We start from the raw sequence: 19,119 nt of genomic DNA, 5'->3' as shown, positions 1-19,119 counted from the left end.
TAATAGGTGAAAGAGAGTATAGAAACATTAAGAATTTGGTAGTAAATAGATTTCGTATTTAGTTAGCATTATATTTTATTGAAACGCTTCAAGTGCCTGTGCTGCGGCTTCTCTGTTAGGCCACGACGCTTGCTCCCGGCGCAAACCCGCGCGAACTTCGCGTGCGCGTCGAATTTCATTATGTACGTGCGCTACTTGCGTGCGTTGGTTGAATTTGCTTGCGTGTGCGCGTGCGCATTTTCGTTGTGCATGTATGTGCGTGCTTGCATCAGTTTGCTCGCGTGCGTGCATCGATTGTGTGTGCACGTACACGCGTGCGTGTGTGTCTGTGAGAGTGTGTGCGTGTGTGTGTGCGTGAGTTTGAGTGTATGTGCGTGTGCGTGTGCGTGTGCCAGTGTGTGTATGGTTTATGATTTCTGACATTTGTCTTTTGTGACGAGCGCAGAAGGTAATGCATGACGAGTGTGAATTGGTAGAATTTGCGCGATAGATAAACGGGTACAAACAGACAGACAGAGATGGAAATGCGAGGGAGAGCGCGTAAGCGCGGCTGAGACGAGATAGAATGGCGGGCGGACAGACAGATGAACAGATAGAGGCAACCAGGCAGAAGGACATGAAAGGCGTGGTTAATGCATATCGAGATAACCACCACTGCATACCTACAATCCTTCATAATCAAACTTACAATTGCTTCTACTACATGTCTTGGGGCAACAAAAATAAACGGGATAATTTATTCATACGCTGGACCTGGGATGTCGGGTGTATGAATGCTGCTGGTACGCTCTGATCATGAAGACGTAGAATGACAGTGCTGTTCTATTCTTGAACCTCAGATTACCGAATACTTCAGCGATCCATCTTCGTCGCAGTAGCAAAGTTATCGAGACTTCTGCCAACATGCGCACGCGCACGCATTAACCGTAAGGTGCGTAAAGGATGCTTGCCCTTACCTTTGGTCAGTCGTTCGCTGCTGGTGGATTACCATAGCCACAGCGGCTTTGTGTAATGTCCGTTTCATTGAAACTTGCGTCGTCGGCTTTTCTGGCGATCCCTTCCTTACATTCTTTCGACATTCCGTGCATGTTAGAGTACCGAGGTGTGATGGTGTGGGAACGGTAATGTTCGATTGGTAAGGGGAGGAGTAGAGCGTTTGGTGGGATGGCGTCGTTAAACGATGTTAATTTCAGGTAAAACGATGAGAGAGTTAAGTTGTCAGCTTCGTGCGTGCAAAAACCTCTACATTAAATCTCAAGGTTCATCATTTTAATGTCGTAGTTAAACGCATGACCACCGTGAGTATGTTTAGTTATACTGCTCTGTTTCATACCCTCGAGTTACAGTGCTAGTTCACGTTGCTTGCCTAAACAATGCTCATGCGTGCAAGTTGTGACAATTCCGACACTGTTTATTGCGTTCGGCTTTATCGCTCTGCTTGGATCCCTCCAAAGCCGTTTTATTGTTGTATTGTATAGTCAATTCCATCATTTCATGGAAAAGCTCTTGTAACCCTTTTAATTTGGGGAATTCTTCGGCAAATACCGTGCGTAGTATGCCTCCCGTGTGACAGTGAATGGCATGCGCGTAAGTACAACGCGTGCTTGCGTGCGTGAGGGAGGGAGGGAGGGAGGCAGAGCCGTCAGCATGCGTGGCCGCATGCGCTGTCTGTCACGCTCGGTCGGGCTGCGTGCCCGCGGCCATGGCGGGCGTATACGCTGGAGTCGTACGGCTGTCGGTTCGCAGTCACTGCTCACGATCCGAGCGTCTGCTGTGCGTGCGTGTCTCAGCAAAGCTTCATCTCTCCCCCGGCATTAGCGCCACCGCTACTGCTGCTGCTGCTGCTGCTGACGGCACGCGAAGAAAAAACTTCTTGCCGGCAAAGAAAAAGTTTCGCAAGTTGTCTCCGGACACGTGCGACTGGGGATTGAACGCGGCGGGCGAGCGATCGCGCTCGAGGATTAGCGAGTGTGGGGAATGTGGGAGAACCGATCGTTGCGATAGATAGCGACGGGTCGATAGAGCTACAGCGATCGTTGGCAACGCGAAACCGACGGCGAAACACGCGTGTGACGGAGCGTCCACAGCCGCACCCCTGCCTGCTCGACGTGACGAGCCCGCTGTCAAGACACACCGATCCAACAAAGGCGGATTCACGGCGCTTTACTCGGTAGACCCGCGGATTGAACCTGTCCCGTCGGACCTGGCGTACGCCGCTGGCAATCGCGTATGTCGTGGCGATCCGTCGAATAGCGAACAACAGTTTTCTATGAGAGAGAGTGTGCGTGTGTGTGCACCTCACGTATCACCTCGCGTGTCGGCGCAGTGACCACGTATATCTAACCCCAGCAGTGCGCGCGTGTGCATGCGCAGCGTGAGGAGAGACAGGGAGGTCGAGGTTGTGGTGCTCGCCAACGAGACGTTCTCACGGGGTTTCGTTCATCGTGGGTAGACCCGTTGCCAACACGTTGTCACCACATTGTCACGGCTGTCAATCACCTGCTGGTTGTCACGCGACACGTTCACAGGTGTCGCAGCCACCGGCGACGGTCGCCGTCAGCGCCGCTTGTGTACACGGGCATTAGACGCAGGTCGCGGGAGCGGGGTTAGATTAGACGGGCAGTGTGAGACAGCGGCGTGTGCTTGAGCGAGCGACGTGAGTGAGTGTCGTAGATTGTGGTGTTGTTGCTGCTGATCAACCGATCTCTGCGCGACGTGGACAACGTACCGCGGGTAGCTTAGAGATCTAGAGGAGAGGAGACGCGAGGCTGCAATATAGTAGAACGCAGGCTGGAGATTTGTTCGCTGGAGAATACTGGCCTTGGTAGCATGACGGTTGCAAAGGAGAAGTGCGAGATGAAGACCAAGAAACACAAGATCGTCACGTTCAAACTGGTAAATCTTCATTGTTATGTTGTTAACACAGACGTCATAGGGAAACACTGATTAAGATTATTGTCTTAATATATAGTTATAGTTATTATATCCCGTATATAGTTATTCGATTATAATGATAATTCTTGTTCCCATGTAAGTCTTGCAGCGGTAATAGGGAAATCCCCTTAATATTTACCCCTGGTATATTTACATACACACATGCAAATACATAGCTCAACATATGAGTTCAGTGTCAGCATGACGGCATTATAACTGTATATAATGTATAATATTATATATATCGTATGCGCACAATATCATCAGGCGTCTCTCCCTGCGTCTCCTGCATGCACGGCTCCTCTCTGTCCCTGTCGCCGCGCCTGTCCGCGTGATTTTACGACTGCATGCACCCATGGCTAGCTGCAGCGGTCATCAGCCTCGGCGGGTTTCCAAGAGCAGACGCGTAATCACCGGTGAATTGTCGGTCGCTCAGTCTAGTGCATTTACGCTCCGTTTGTTTGCCGGGGCTCGTCCGTCCATGATGGCGCACGCTGGCGGGACCTGTGATGTGCTGATCAGCCCTGAGATAACAGGCTGCACTCTGATGAAGGGTTGAACCGCTCAGGGTTGACCTATCCCCTATGAGAACGTTCTAGCACATTTGCTATCCTGTACGAAAGATTTTTAAGGGATGTATAAACGCTTTAGTTCAATGATTTTCTTCGTATATTCAAATCAAAGATAGATGCGAAAGTGTTCCGTCCGGCGCCTGAATTGGGCGTTTATAATAGCCAGTATTAGGTAAATCGTGATATCAGGACAGCTCGAGTGATTTTAGGTACACGCCTTTGAACTTGAGGCGTGTATATGATACCGCTATTCTTGCGTTACAAGATATATACCGGTTTCTATGTTCATGTGATGACTAAATACATGCTGATTGTATAATTGGGTAACTCAGATTAAGTAGCTGTTTGTGAAAGATGTAGGTCGCGGTTGCTATAGGTCGCTACCTCCAAATGTTGGAACTAACACACAAGAACACCGCGTCTTGCAAACCAGTGTTTTACGTTCGCATTTCAGCATCGTCATGCACAAATGTCCGTATGCTGTACTGAGCTGCCTGCCACTCAGCTAATATGTATTAATTATAATATATATAAGTATAATTATTTTAAATGTTATCTGAAAATTATTACAAATGTGGAACGTCTGTGAGTTTTCTGCTAGCGCAAGAGACGCGCTCGTTAAACAGCAAACTCAGCCAAAAGTTAATAGGCGTCGCATGTGAAAACATACTAACTGGAGGGAGAGGCACTATAAGCCTTCGTAGGAAAGAGGCTAGCTCAATCTTTGCCGTGGACACTCAACCTACATTTTTTCACAAAAACATCTGAACGACCTGCTCAACAAAGTTGTTAGCACCATTGCTGTAGTGGTCAGTCAATTCACCTGCACATAGCTCGTATCTATATATATATGGGTGAAGCACGCGTAGGCGACGCGGTCCGTCCAGTCGACCGCAATCGGGTATCGTCGGTTAATCAGGGCGGATTTGCGTCGTTAGCGACGTACGTCGTCGTCCGACAGACCCACTGTTGCGACACTCTTTTGTTGGTGTGCTGCTAGATTCGCCAATCTCTGGGTGTTATGATGGTCCCGTTTTTTAAAAGGAAACCATAGAGATTGGCGTGCCACAGAGATCGGCTTGTGGAACGCAATAACTAGCACGCTATAAATTAAAAATTAAAGTAGTTTTCGGGTGTAAACTCGCTAGTGCTCATTGTCTTGCGGACGAGCCCACCCAGCTTTCACTGCGGCCGTGGTCTGCGTAGGTAGTTAAAAGCTACGGTACTACAAAATCATGACAGTAGCACGTTTGCGTTCAATAAACACATTCGGAGAGTGATAAACGTCGAGATAAGTGATAAGAGAGACTCCAATAAGGAACTACAATAACTAGAGCAGTGTGTTGGTATCGCAAAGACAATTCTATTCAATGTATACGGATAGCCACAAGATTCTACGATGACATCTAACATTCCATCAAAGACATCTGTATAAGGATATATTCTTTAGTAGTACATGGGCACACTCGCTCATCTAACTAGCTGTCCACACAGCGCCGACGTATTTGCATTGCTAGAGGTCAGAGTTAGATCTGAACAGGTCATCTGCGAATATTCTCTAGTTTAAGAGGGAATTTCGTTCAAAGTCGATCAAAACGCAAAACAGCACGTCATCCCACGTGACAGGGCGCGGACCAGCCGCGGCGACCCGTCTATTCTTGCTGTTCTCTGATGTTCGTCTGATGTTAGAAGATTATATCGGCGATGCTATAGCTAACGATAGCTGGTCCTGCACCCACGGCCTTGCCCGTGCGCGCGCCTTTGTCTTCTGCTGGGCGTTGCAGACGCCGTGGCTGTTCACGGCAGGGATGTCTTCTTACACGTGTGCACGCCGCATAGCGTGGATCCTGCGGCTCACAGGCACTTGAAGCGTTTCAATAAAATATAATGCTGACTAAATACGAAATCTATTTACTACCAAATTCTTAATGTTTCTATACTCTCTTTCACCTATTATTGCCGACAGTTTCCTGTCAATTCCGTCCAAATCCTACGTGCAACCATATACGCTGCCGGCGACATTTCTCTCGCGGCTCCACTGTTGCACGCTTACACTAATATATATATTAGTGTATATATATACTAATATATACTATATTACTACTACTATAACTACTCTATATATATATACTACTCTCTATACATAACTCTCTATACTATATATACTACTCTCTATATATAACTACTCTCTATATATATACTACTACTATATATATTAGTGTAAGCGTGCAACAGTGTAGCCGCGAGAGCAATGTCGCCGGCAGCGTGTATGGTTGCACGTAGGATTTGGACGGAATTGACAGGAAACTGTTGGCACTAATAGGTGAAAGAGAGTATAGAAACATTAAGAATTTGGTAGTAAATAGATTTCGTATTTAGTTAGCATTATATTTTATTGAAACGCTTCAAGTGCCTGTGCTGCGGCTTCTCTGTTAGGCCCCGACGCTTGCTCCCGGCGCAAACCCGCGCGAACTTCGCGTGCGCGTCGAATTTCATTATGTACGTGCGCTACTTGCGTGCGTTGGTTGAATTTGCTTGCGTGTGCGTGTGCGCATTTTCGTTCTGCATGTATGTGCGTGCGTGCATCAGTTTGCTCGCGTGCGTGCATCGATTGTGTGTGCGCGTACACGCGTGCGTGTGTGTCTGTGAGAGTGTGTGCGTGTGTGTGTGTGTGTGTTTGCGTGTATGTGCGTGTGCGTGTGCGTGTGCCAGTGTGTGTATGGTTTATGATTTCTGACATTTGTCTTTTGTGACGAGCGCAGAAGGTAATGCATGACGAGTGTGAATTGGTAGAATTTGCGCGATAGATAAACGGGTACAAACAGACAGACAGAGATGGAAATGCGAGGGAGAGCGCGTAAGCGCGACTGAGACGGAGATAGAATGGCGGGCGGACAGACAGATGAACAGATAGAGGCAACCAGGCAGAAGGACATAAAAGGCGTGGTTAATGCATATCTAGATAACCACCACTGCATACCTACAATCCTTCATAATCAAACTTACAATTGCTTCTACTACATGTCTTGGGGCAACAAAAATAAACGGGATAATTTATTCATACGCTGGACCTGGGATGTCGGGTGTATGAATGCTGCTGGTACGCTCTGATCATGAAGACGTAGAATGACAGTGCTGTTCTATTCTTGAACCTCAGATTACCGAATACTTCAGCGATCCATCTTCGTCGCAGTAGCAAAGTTATCGAGACTTCTGCCAACATGCGCACGCGCACGCATTAACCGTAAGGTGCGTAAAGGATGCTTGCCCTTACCTTTGGTCAGTCGGTCGCTGCTGGTGGATTACCATAGCCACAGCGGCTTTGTGTAATGTCCGTTTCATTGAAACTTGCGTCGTCGGCTTTTCTGGCGATCCCTTCCTTACATTCTTTCGACATTCCGTGCATGTTAGAGTACCGAGGTGCGATGGTGTGGGAACGGTAATGTTCGATTGGTAAGGGGAGGAGTAGAGCGTTTGGTGGGATGGCGTCGTTAAACGATGTTAATTTCAGGTAAAACGATGAGAGAGTTAAGTTGTCAGCTTCGTGCGTGCAAAAACCTCTACATTAAATCTCAAGGTTCATCATTTTAATGTCGTAGTTAAACGCATGACCACCGTGAGTATGTTTAGTTATACTGATCTGTTTCATACCCTCGAGTTACAGTGCTAGTTCACGTTGCTTGCCTAAACAATGCTCATGCGTGCAAGTTGTGACAATTCCGACACTGTTTATTGCGTTCGGCTTTATCGCTCTGCTTGGATCCCTCCAAAGCCGTTTTATTGTTGTATTGTATAGTCAATTCCATCATTTCATGGAAAAGCTCTTGTAACCCTTTTAATTTGGGGAATTCTTCGGCAAATACCGTGCGTAGTATGCCTCCCGTGTGACAGTGAATGGCATGCGCGTAAGTACAACGCGTGCTTGCGTGCGTGAGGGAGGGAGGGAGGGAGGCAGAGCCGTCAGCATGCGTGGCCGCATGCGCTGTCTGTCACGCTCGGTCGGGCTGCGTGCCCGCGGCCATGGCGGGCGTATACGCTGGAGTCGTACGGCTGTCGGTTCGCAGTCACTGCTCACGATCCGAGCGTCTGCTGTGCGTGCGTGTCTCAGCAAAGCTTCATCTCTCCCCCGGCATTAGCGCCACCGCTACTGCTGCTGCTGCTGCTGCTGACGGCACGCGAAGAAAAAACTTCTTGCCGGCAAAGAAAAAGTTTCGCAAGTTGTCTCCGGACACGTGCGACTGGGGATTTGAACGCGGCGGCGACGATTCGCGCTTCGAGGATTTAGCGAGGTGTGGGGGAATGTGGAGAACCGATTCGTTGCGATAGTAGCGACGGGTCGATTAGAGCTACAGCGATCGTGGCAACTGCGAAACCTGACGGCGAAACACTGGGTGTGACGGAGCGTCCACAGCCGCACCCCTGCTTGCTCGACGGCGAGCCCGCTGTCAAGACACACCCGATCCAACATATAGGCGGATCACGGCGCTTTACTCTAGACCTCGGGATTGAACCTGCTCCGTCGGACCTGCGCGTTAGCCGGCTGGCAATCGCGTATGTCGTGGCGATCCGTCGAATAGCGAACAACAGCTTTCTATGATGTATGAGAGTGTGCGTGTTCGTGTGCACCTCACGTATTCACCCTCGCGTGTCGGCGCAGTGAACCACGTATATCTACCCCATCAGTGCGCGCAGTGTGCATGCGCGCGTTGAGGAGAGACAGGAGAGGTCGAGGTTGTGGTGCTCGCCAACGAGGACGTTATCTTCACGGCGTTTCGTCATCGCTGGCGTAGACCCGTGCCAACACGTTGTCACCACATTGTCACGGCTGTCAATCACCTGGCTGGTTGTCACGCGACACGTTGCACAGGCTGCTCGCCCAGCCCACCGGCGACGGTCGCGTCAGCCGCGCTGTGCACACGCCGGCCATTAGACGCAGCGTCGCGGAGCGGGGTTAGCATTAAGACGGGGCAGTGTGAGCGCGGGTGGTGCTTGAGCGAGGCGAGTGAGTGAGTGTCGTATATTGTGGTGTTGGTCGCCTGCTTGATCAGCCGCATCTCTGCGAGACGTGGACAACCGTACGCGGGTAGGCTTAGAGATCTAGAGGAGAGGAGACGCGATGGCTGCAATATAGTAGAAGCAGGCCTGCGAGATTTGTTCGCTGTAGAATACTGGCCTTGCCGTAGCTTGACGGTTGGCAAAGTGGAGGGAAGTGCGAGATTGAAGACCAAGAAACACAGATCGTCACATTCAACTGGTAATCTTCATTGTACGAGTATAGGCCGACTGGGTGGTGTTGTTAACACAGACGTCATAGGGACACTGATTAAGATTATTGTTCTATTTAATATATGTTAGTAGTTATGTATATCCGGTATATAGTTATTCGATTATAATGATAATTCTTGTTCCCATGTAAGTCTTGCAGCGGTTGTTCCACTGTGTTGTGTGTGTGTGTGTGTGTGTGTGTGTGTGTGTGTGTGCGTGTCGTTAGTTGCGGCACGTGCGTGTAGTGTCGTGTGTGCGCACCGTGCGTGTGTTCGTGTGTGGTAGTGCCGTGCGTGTGTGTGTGGGTAGCTGCGCGTGCGTGTGTTTGTGTGTGTGTGTGTGTGTGTGTGTGTGTGTGTGCTGTGTGTGTGTGTTGCGCGCGCGCGTGTGTGTGTGTGTGACATGGACATTCTGTTGGTTAGCGTTCTGGGGGCACGAATATTCACACGTGCCATGGCAAACCCGTATAGTAAAATAATCGCTTTTGTTATTTGTGTGACTTCTCGCCACGTTCAGACGAAACCATCCTGTTCATTTGATACCGTCAGCATTGTTTAGACCAGCAATCCGTCGAGTTGTTCCTGTATTGAAGTAATCTACTCATCCCGATATTTTTTGTTCGCTTTTGTGAAACAGTTAATTTACTATCCGATAATTGCGGCTCGTGGTAATAACACAATTATTGCATTCACCATGGTTTCCTGTCGGCATTATTGTTTACATACAACGGCATTTCTCGCAAATGACTCGCTTTTTTCATCCATCACAATGATTTGTCGAGACCCGAGGTTGGCATTGTACGCGGAGTGGCGAACACGTGAGAGAGTGAAAGGCGTTATCGTCGTATCGATGGTTGAATCTTCGGCCGTGCGCGGCGGTGGTCCGTGCATGCAGTGGCACAGTTTGGGGAAAGTGTTCAACGTTTAGTTATGGTGCATGCATGCGTGCAGCAGTGGGCCACATTAAACATATCTACGCATGGTTAGTCTCTCTACGACGCTAACAGGAAGGTGCCACCCAACCCAGCACCATATATCGGCATGTCGGACGCGGAGGAATGATTAACAACTATAAGCCGTGTCACATCGCAGCGCCAACATTAGTGTTGTGTGACAATGTTTGTCTAGCCAAACGCAAACGCGATGTTGGTTTCGCTGGTCATTTGCTTTTTAGCTTTGTATTTTCGGGGTGAAACGTGTATTTTTCGAACGCCACGCCCTATTTCCTGGAGAGTGATAATCGGTTATTGGTTGCTGGGCGTGTTCGTGTAAGATTATCCCTACACGGATAGAGCTTTATATAATTTTAGTAATTTGTTGTTTACTTGACCACGAGTTCATTATTTAGGTTCAGTGCTTGCCCTCTTTAAAGAACCTCTTTTTTATCATCTTGCCGTATTTGATGTGTCTGTGTGTCTGGTATAATCATACGCAGCATCAGTACAACTAGGACAGTTTTCTAACTGATTCATGGAGTTCGCAGGAGAAAGAAGCTTGGGGAGAGGCCATTGGGAAGGAAAGGCTGGGGTGGGAGCTATAGGTCTATTGATGCGCCATTGCTGTGCACGTACCACTAAATCGCACGTATCGTAAAGTTACGAGGTTTAGGCGTAACTTATCCAACACCCGTTTAACCTGCGCCCGCGTAAAAACGCCAATGCACCTGGGCTGACGATTTTCAGACACCTGCGCATTAGGGTTGAATCATAACCACGTCCCGCCCCTCTTCCCATGCAATAATATAATATATACATGCAGGTATATATATCTTAAATATGAATACAATATACCACCGCTTCTTGGGGATGCGCACTCGCACGCACCGTCTACAGAGATGGGTGGGAGATAGCTCTAGTAATATAGCCCGGCTACAGTTGCCGCAGGTGTACATAGCCTGCGGCAACTGTACGCGGGCTATAGTACTAGAGCTAGGTGGGAGAGGAACAGAGCGAGGGCCTAGGAGTGGTGGGTACGGCGTGATGCTGGCGGTCTGCACCGTGGCTAGATCAGTGTTCGCGCGAGTTGACCGGCGTGAGTTAATCAGTCAGCGGGGCCAAGTGTTTGCCGAACGCTTATTGCTGGCAATACAAAGCGACAATCCGCCGTAATGGGATCTTGAACTGACACTCAGAGCCAGCCGTGACGATAAACAGCGCCATGGTTTGCCGCCGAGCTGTTGCTGCGGTCACTGCTGCTAGTAAAGCCGGACCATTGTGTCGGTCGCTCTGATTGCCGCATGAGCAATACAATCGCGGCCTATTTGCTGAAGGGTCGTAAATCACCGCGCATGCGCAGTCGCCATGCAGACGCTTCACACAGCAGTGTGCGAGAGACGGCCCGATATAATTTAATTAGCTTACGTTTTCTCGTGCTTGTGTTGAATGGGCTAGTTGTCACCGCTGCGTTCTGCGGGGAACCTCGAGGATTACCGGCAAAGACCGCCGTCGGTAATGATGAATTACCGAATAAATCGTTTAGTTATAACGCCATTCTAACTGACCTTATCAGGAGTAAGATAATATAGGAATATATCCTATATTATCTTACTCCTGACCTTATTCGTAACGGCTATATCTATTTGTATCAGGTCCTTATTTCAGGTGTCACTTAAGTATGGAATAGTGATAATAAATATGCTTCTAATTCGTCGGATATCAATAAAGTTTATATAGTCTACATCAATACATTATTTCTTTTCATGCGCGGCTGTCATATGGCATCAACCATTTTCGCGTTTCAAGTTCTTTCTGTGGAGAGGAAGCTATGTCGAAATTAACGTGCATAATGACGTCTTTTGTTCTCTTTGCACGTATGATTGCCTTTGTACGTTTGCGTGCATCGGCGTGTGTTTTGAAAAGCCTCCCCATCTGATCTCAAACCCCAACAATACCTGTCACTGACAAGCGGATAAGTGTTAATTGTGACCTGTGCCGTCAGCGGGCAATTTTCGGATAATTATGCGATTCTGTTTTGGTGAATGGAAATGCATGAACACTGGTTATCAATTATGCTAATGATCATGCTAGTTTTTTTCTCTCTCACCTAATTTCCGCTAGTTATACAAAATCTATCGCGGAAACGTCAGTACGTTCTCACTTACCTTGATGCAATGCTGTAGGTTTTTGTCCTGAATTCGATTCTAAGCGCGGGGTGTGGGATATGTGGACCTTGCCCAGGTCACAGCCGCTAGGTAAGTCCTAAACTTTGCCCTATCTGAGAAGCTAGAACGACCGCCGATGATATTTACCTGTCATTTTATTGGAGCGCAATAAAAAACGGGCAGCGCTCTTGCAGTAGCGCAGTCATGCGGCTATTTTGTATGAACATTGGTGCGGTTCATTTCTCAGGTCCCCTTGCAGACGACTTTGATATTATTTGAGGCTACATGCGGCTGTTGAATTATTTGCAGTCCGGTCATCACATGACGTGTGATATTTTGCATTGACACGTGACTGTCATTCTGGCCGAACTGAACTCAATGTTGATGGACGCTGACCCCAACTAGGGTCAAGTGGCTCATGATTGCAGATTAGGGCTGTTGCATCGGTAGCTGCGTGTAAGCTATGCGTAAGCTGTTTCCGCATTGCATGTTTACGCAGTGTTAGTACGCCTGTAGTGATAACGTCAATACGTGTGAACGATGAAATAAGATAATCAAGCGTGCCCGTGAATGAAATACAGGTCTTGGTGAGATTGTAATTACGCTCGTCACTGCTTAGCCGTACCTGCATCTAACCGTGTATGCAGAACGAAGACGCGCTGCCCTATCCGGAACAACACGGATTGCTCACGTTAGAAGTAAATCATCTTGTGAGATATTACTACTCCGGTAAAAATATAGGCGACCAATTTAATTGGTAGCAGTAAGCGCTGTGTATTTGGCAGTAAGTCTGTCAAAAAGTACAATGTGAAAAAGAAGGGTAGGAAATTAGAGTTACAATTCGTCTAAAGTAATGCGACCAAATTTCCGTCAGCTCAGAAATATATGAGCATAGGTATATATCAAGCTACGTTTTACAGCCGAGTCAAGGTGGATGCGGGTAACGTATTCGTCTGATATTTGTCGAATGGTAGTAATTTATTACGTAGAAGAAACGACACTGACATTACGCATGTTAAGATTGTCGCCTGTCATCTCGTAGCTGCTCAGATGTTTTACCTCACCAAGAGATACTATTTGTGTTCCCTTTCTGCCTTTTTTTGTCCGCACCTACGGAACAATTTGGTCTAGCAAATGTGTGTTTCACAAGTGCCCTCCTTCACAACGTTTACAAGTGCCAACCTTAGTTCACACGTGAACGTATTTATTAAATAGTCTATACTAGAGTGTATCGGAACATTTAGTCGCCATCTTTTAGTGGAGATCGCTCAGCCACGGGCGTCTGTCCGTGACAAAGACTGGACAATGGTTTAATTGCTGCTGTCATATACGTTATAGCTGAGTTGCCGTAAAAAGTAATTACCTGTTATTAGCGCGTCTACCAGCGACGTTCCATCTTCAAGCCAGCAATGATAGTGCATACTACTGACTATAGTGACAAATATGCTAGAGACCGACACTGACCGGCGAGGTGCATAGACAGTTGTAAACTTCTCGCCGCCATTGCTCGAGGGCGGATAGTGACGTGGGAAGGAGTTTTATAAAATCGTAAACATGCGCGATGTGTTACCATTCCTATCACCTCTCACCCTCCCCCGTCTCTTCTCCTCCTCTCCGTCCGTCACTCTCCCCATCGCTCTACTTCTGTCCATTCACATGTAACACGCGAGAAGAATAGCAAAGTCTGCCTGACTGGGGGTAGCGACCTTGTCATCAGTGTGAGGATTCGCAGTGGCATATAGTTATTCCCTGATGCGCAGCGAGTATAGTTGTCACTAGAGTGACGAGAGATAGGTGAGGTGTCCCTCGCGTGATCAGATAGCGGGAACGTGTGGATATCGAAATTTAACACACGCAGTCATACACTACAGCACAGAACAATTCTCGTAGAAGTTTATTCCAAGCGTTACATTTCTTATCTTCGTGTATAGGTTATAAATTATTAAAATTAAACAGTTAATTTTACTGGAATTCTTCAACACTCTTTACGATTAGGAATTACTCATAAACATTATACGTTTCGGAACTTGGAACTCAATTACAATATTTATGCATGGCGGATTATTATAAATGAGTGAATGAATGTATAAGTTATACTGGTCCGTTATTGTCATTATGTAGAGCAAGTACGCTGGATGACAAAATTTGCTACTATGAGTTAAAGATACATTCAGTTGCATTAGAATATAGACAAAAATCAAAACCTGTCGTCGTAGAAAACCCATGCAGTAATTGTTAGTTGTCGATTTCTGGGCGGATTCATACTCATTTATAAGTCAAATTGGTTTACTCCTTACAGCGGGTACATCTTAATTCTTTTATACTGTCTTAAACACATTACTATATGGCCGCAGGCTCATACCATTTCGACAAATTTTACTTTCTTATTATTGATTGTTGTGATATAGTTCTGCCACGTAGTACTGGCCCAGTTTTAGTCAAATGATCGAGCCGTCAATCATGGCGGGAACGGCCGCGTGAATGAACGAGTTAGCCGCAGTTGTTTTAACAATTGCCGACAAGTTCTATTGGGGTATTACGACGTCTATGGCCTGCCCAGTTGGAAGAGTTTTGTTCGTCGCGATTGGCATGGCCATGGAATACTAATTATAAATGTCTGCTGGTGTTCCCATGTCTAGTTCTCACAGCAGCGTTACACGCGCGCTCTCAGCCAGCCTCCATGAGTAAGGTGATGGTGGATTGCATGTGTTTGTGGACGGCTCATGCCTCCAGAGAATAGGAAGATTCTAGCAAATTCTAGTATAAATAATTAATTAACAGAGTTATTTTTACCGCAGCTATTTGATTATCCACCGCCAATAAAACGCGTGAAATATGATGCGCATGCGCGATTCAGACGCTGCTATTGCTTAGGAAACACGTAAAGGAACGGTCGATCAATTTTTGCCCGCTAAAACATGGGTTTATTGGATCGATATGCGGCATTCTCTTGCTTAGTAAGCACTGCCCTACAAACATAGTCAGGCTTAGGTGGGTTTCCAAGCCGTGTATCTGTTGTATATATTGACACGGCAACAGCCTAGCCCTGGTGTGACGGGTTGGCATGTGTCCGTATGCAAAGTATACGCCAAATTATTGTCTTTGCATACGTGGTTATTGTTTGCTAAAGTTATTACGCCGAGCTGCTAAAATCATACCCCTAATGCAAACATCTCGCTTAACCTCAATTGCCCTTGTTACCTTGCAACTGGAATATAGCCAACAATAATAGGGATGGGTTTTTAGTAAATCTATTTGCGATATAAGTTGCCACATAGTTACACGAACATGCGCACAGAAATGGGAATTGAACATAAAGTATAATTGTGAGTAGGAAGTGTGGATAAGTAATTAACCTGTTCAGCGAGCCGCTATGTCGAACTCCACGCGCACGTTTTGATCAGGGATATATGACATCAAGATGACATGCATGGACATAAAGCAGCGCGCGTGTGGAGATAGATATATATCAGGAGTAGATAATAGGGAATTAGGGGATAATAGGGGGATAATAGGGGATATTAGGGGATAATAGGGGATTCCCTATTATCTACTCCTGATATATATATACCTGGCATATGAGTATCACCGACATTCCATACATGTAGATCACGCAGATAAACGTTTGTGACTCTATTCTACATAATTCAAGTCGGTCAATAATAATCATGTGGAAATTTATTTAGCCGCCGCCACGCCAAACAATTCGTATAGGAAGGCCGAGTAAGTTTCCTGAAGGTTATGCATATGCAAGTCGAATGAGCATCACTCAATATATCGGCATTTGACACGTGGATAGACCATTGTCAGAATTTTAAAGTCGAGCGCCTTATACAGAACATGCAGCAACAAATTCTCTTTGCCGAATGTATTGTGTGAAGTTGCTAGACTGAGAAATAGATTGACAGTCGTAACAGTTCGCACCCACGTGATACTTAATGGAACATATTTCGTGGCAGACTGCTCTGTTATTTTGACGTGTGAGAGTAGCGGGGGTCATAAATTGCAATGAAGACAGAGTTTCTTTCATTTTTACGCGGAATGATAAATGAATGAGTGCCAACACCTTGGCATTTATGTTGTACTGACTACAAAATCAAGCTGCAATGGTAAAAACACAAGTACATTAATTACCGACGGAACTTACCGGACGTGGAAGCATAAATGAATCGGGAATACGTACCGTCATACGACATGCTATTAGTCGTGCAATAGAACAGTAGCGCAACCTCGCACAACCTCGCGCAACCTCGCACTCTTGGTTGTTGCCGAGGCTACGCTTTCGCCAGGCGTCGACATTTGCATGAGCCGGGATTTGCGACAACAGAGGCGATGCTATCGCGTCGCGGCATTGCGTGCCATTCCCAGTGTTTGCGTTATTGGAAGCGGACGCACCTCGTTCAGCGAAATCTAGCGAGGTAAACGCGAATCTTACCACGCACACACGCATACGGACTCACGCGCGCACGTATGCCCCACGCACGCACGCACGCACCCACCCACGCGCGCACACACCCACGCGTACGTATGCTAACGCACACACGGGCACGTACATGTGGCCCTGTGCTCCTTGCTTGCGCGCTATGTCAAGTGTAACGGCGGTCAGAGTTGTAAAGGCATTTCCTATCGTTATCACAGACGCGCGTGCTCAAGTGAGGCGCGAGCTTGCGTGTGCATCGTGCTACTAGATAGTACTTAGCGACATTCTCGTGCGGTTTTTAGCAAACGTCCGACAAGGAAACTACAGAAGGGCGATGGCCTTGAGTAATAAGACTTTAGAACGTGCTAGCCTGTACACGTCTCAATGAAATAGCATGACAGGGTCACCTTTAGGGGCGTTGTGGCTATCGAGATCCCGTACGCGTGAGGCGCGGAGAGGACAATTGCTGATGATGAGCACTGGTAGAGGTTGGCTTTGATTTTTTGCGTGGTGGTGTTTTAAAAGAATAACTCAATTGTTTGTTGTTCTTCACGTTTAGATGCAGTTGTGTTTGCTCTCGCAATAGAATTAATAACTAGAAGCTAACCCAAATCCACGCGCGATGGGCCCACAGCCGTTCCACGGCAGAAGTGAAATACTAATTGCCATGTAAATACCAAGGTATAGGGACTCATTCCCGCGCCTCGTTCCGTGTAATCGCCTAACGCAACATTACGCACGTTTCTTCTGTTCACTAAATGTCATTACCAGTGACTGACCCAAATCTTTATGCAATTCCGAAACGGTAGAGTAAAAGCAAGACATTGCACTGCCTTTCACTCGTACACTGAAAGACTGTTGACACGGCATACGCACGAGTAGCTAGACAAATCCACGCAGAAAAGCCGCGAATAGGCACATTGGTCAATATCCATATTTATTTTACATTAGAAATATGAGTCCTTCTTACATATGGCGTATAGACTAGAATCAAAAGGGCCCAGACCGCCAAAGCGATATAGTTTAAGAGACTAGGAGAGCAAGACGAAATGTAGATAGGTAGATAGATAGATAGGTGTATGCGCGCATGCACCAGTGTGTGTGTGCGTGCGTGCGTGTGTTGTGTGTGCGCGCGCGTGTGTGTGCGTGAGAGAGAGAGAGAGACAGAGACGAGGGCATATATCGTGAGCCAGTTAGTGCTACACGTCTTTAACGCCTATAATGACAAAATCCGGATGGCAATAACGTTTGACTTGTAATAGTATAGAGAGAATAAAAGTTGATTTCCCGGAGAGCACCACGCATCATACATTGTAATTCGCGCGATCACGTAATTAGGTGAGAGAATGCGTGCATTGATTGCTGTTCTCACAGTCGTACGGGTTACGTTGTTGTGGTGTATATAGTGGAACCAGTACAAGGAGAACGCGGCCGCACTCAATTGCCTCGAGTTATGGCGATTGGCGTCTCGATAATTTAGCTCGTGCCGTTCGCGTTGTATTGCGTATCAAGCCAAGACTCTCGCGTTGCTGAGATCACGGGGGACGAGATCCGGGTTCTATAGACTCGCGATACGGATGTGTCGATAGCGCTGCGCACCCGCTGAGCTGATTCGTGCATGTCCGTAGATCGAGTGCGGTAGGTATAAATGATTACACGCTAAGGTAGAGCCGCCCCGCTACCGTCCGATACTGTACACCGGCACCTAGTAGTGGGTGCGTCCGTGCGTCCGCTAGTATCAGCGTGATGCCGTGATGCAGCCGCTGCTATCAGCGTGATGCCGTGATGCAGCCGCTGCTATCAGCGTGATGCCGTGATGCCATAGCCGCTGCTAATCAGGCGTGATGGCCCGTGAATGGCAGCCGCTGGCTAGTCAGCTGTGATGCGAGTGATGGCAGCCGTCTGGCTATCACGTGATGCCGTGATGCAGGCCGCTGCTATGCAGCGTGATGACGTGATGGGCAGTCGCTGCTATCGAGCGTGATGCCGCTGATGCGGACGCTGGGCTATACAGCGTGATGCGTTGATGCATCGCGCTGCTATCCGCGTGATGCGTGATGCATCCGGCTGCTATCAGCGTGATGCGATGATGCGGCGCCGCATGCTATCAGCGTGATTGGCGTGATGGTATAATCATCCGTTCGTCTCTATCAGCGTGAATGGCCTGATGCAGCGCTGCTGATCAGCGTGATGGCCGTGATGCAGCCGCTTGCTATCAGCGTTGATGCCCGTGAGACAGTGCGCTGGCTAAATCAGGACGTGATGCCGTTGTTATGGCAGGCGCGCTGCTATAGAAAACGACACAGGCGTGATGCCGTGATGCAGCCGCTAGTATCAGCGTGATGCCGTGAGTTCAGTCGAGAATTCACGAACATTCTAGTCAACAACCCTTGAATAATGAGCCGCGGGACCCGCCCTCCGTCGCGCGCCCCCGAAAACCGTGTACACGTCTGTAAGCGTCAATTCCAATGATTGCTTTCACTTGTGTTGACAACTTGACAGGGAGCTTCACTGCTGGCGGGGAGGAGGTGGGGAATCCGGACGCTTCGCCACGTCGTTTAAATTCAGATTTGTTAATCGTGGCGGAATGTGAACGGGTGACGGTGAGGGTGAGGGTAAGGACGGGCGAGGGTGACAGGAAATTCGGCCGTACGTTGTTGCGCGTTGTGGTGTGTGATGCGGTAAATTTAATTTCTCTCTCTCTCTCACACACGCACATACTCTTTCACTTTCTCTCTCTCACACCCTCGCTCTCTCTCTCTCTCTCTCTCTCTCTCTCTCTCTCACCCTCTCTCCCCCTCTCTCTCTCTCTCTCGCTCTTTCTCTCTC

General features: G+C 47.8%; 1 protein-coding gene across 2 annotated transcripts in view; it reads left to right on the top strand.

The window, feature by feature from the left end:
* LOC106804792 overlaps positions 1-19,119 on the top strand; it is a 78,614-nt gene that overhangs the window by 33,250 nt on the left and 26,245 nt on the right. The window contains exon 1 of one of the 2 annotated variants that reach the window (XM_014806138.1): positions 1,761-2,895. The exons of the other annotated variant lie outside the window; for it this stretch is intronic. Coding sequence (XP_014661624.1) covers positions 2,830-2,895 — 66 coding nt within the window. The 5' untranslated portion in view covers positions 1,761-2,829. Of the gene's footprint in view, positions 1-1,760; positions 2,896-19,119 lie in introns of those variants that run through there. 2 annotated transcript variants of the gene reach the window in all.

Source organism: Priapulus caudatus, unplaced genomic scaffold (assembly GCF_000485595.1).
Source record: "Priapulus caudatus unplaced genomic scaffold, Priapulus_caudatus-5.0.1 Scaffold87, whole genome shotgun sequence".
Taxonomy (NCBI): domain Eukaryota; kingdom Metazoa; phylum Priapulida; class Priapulimorpha; order Priapulimorphida; family Priapulidae; genus Priapulus; species Priapulus caudatus.
Note: the sequence above shows the minus strand (reverse complement) of the source record. Positions and strands in the feature narration are given on the sequence as shown.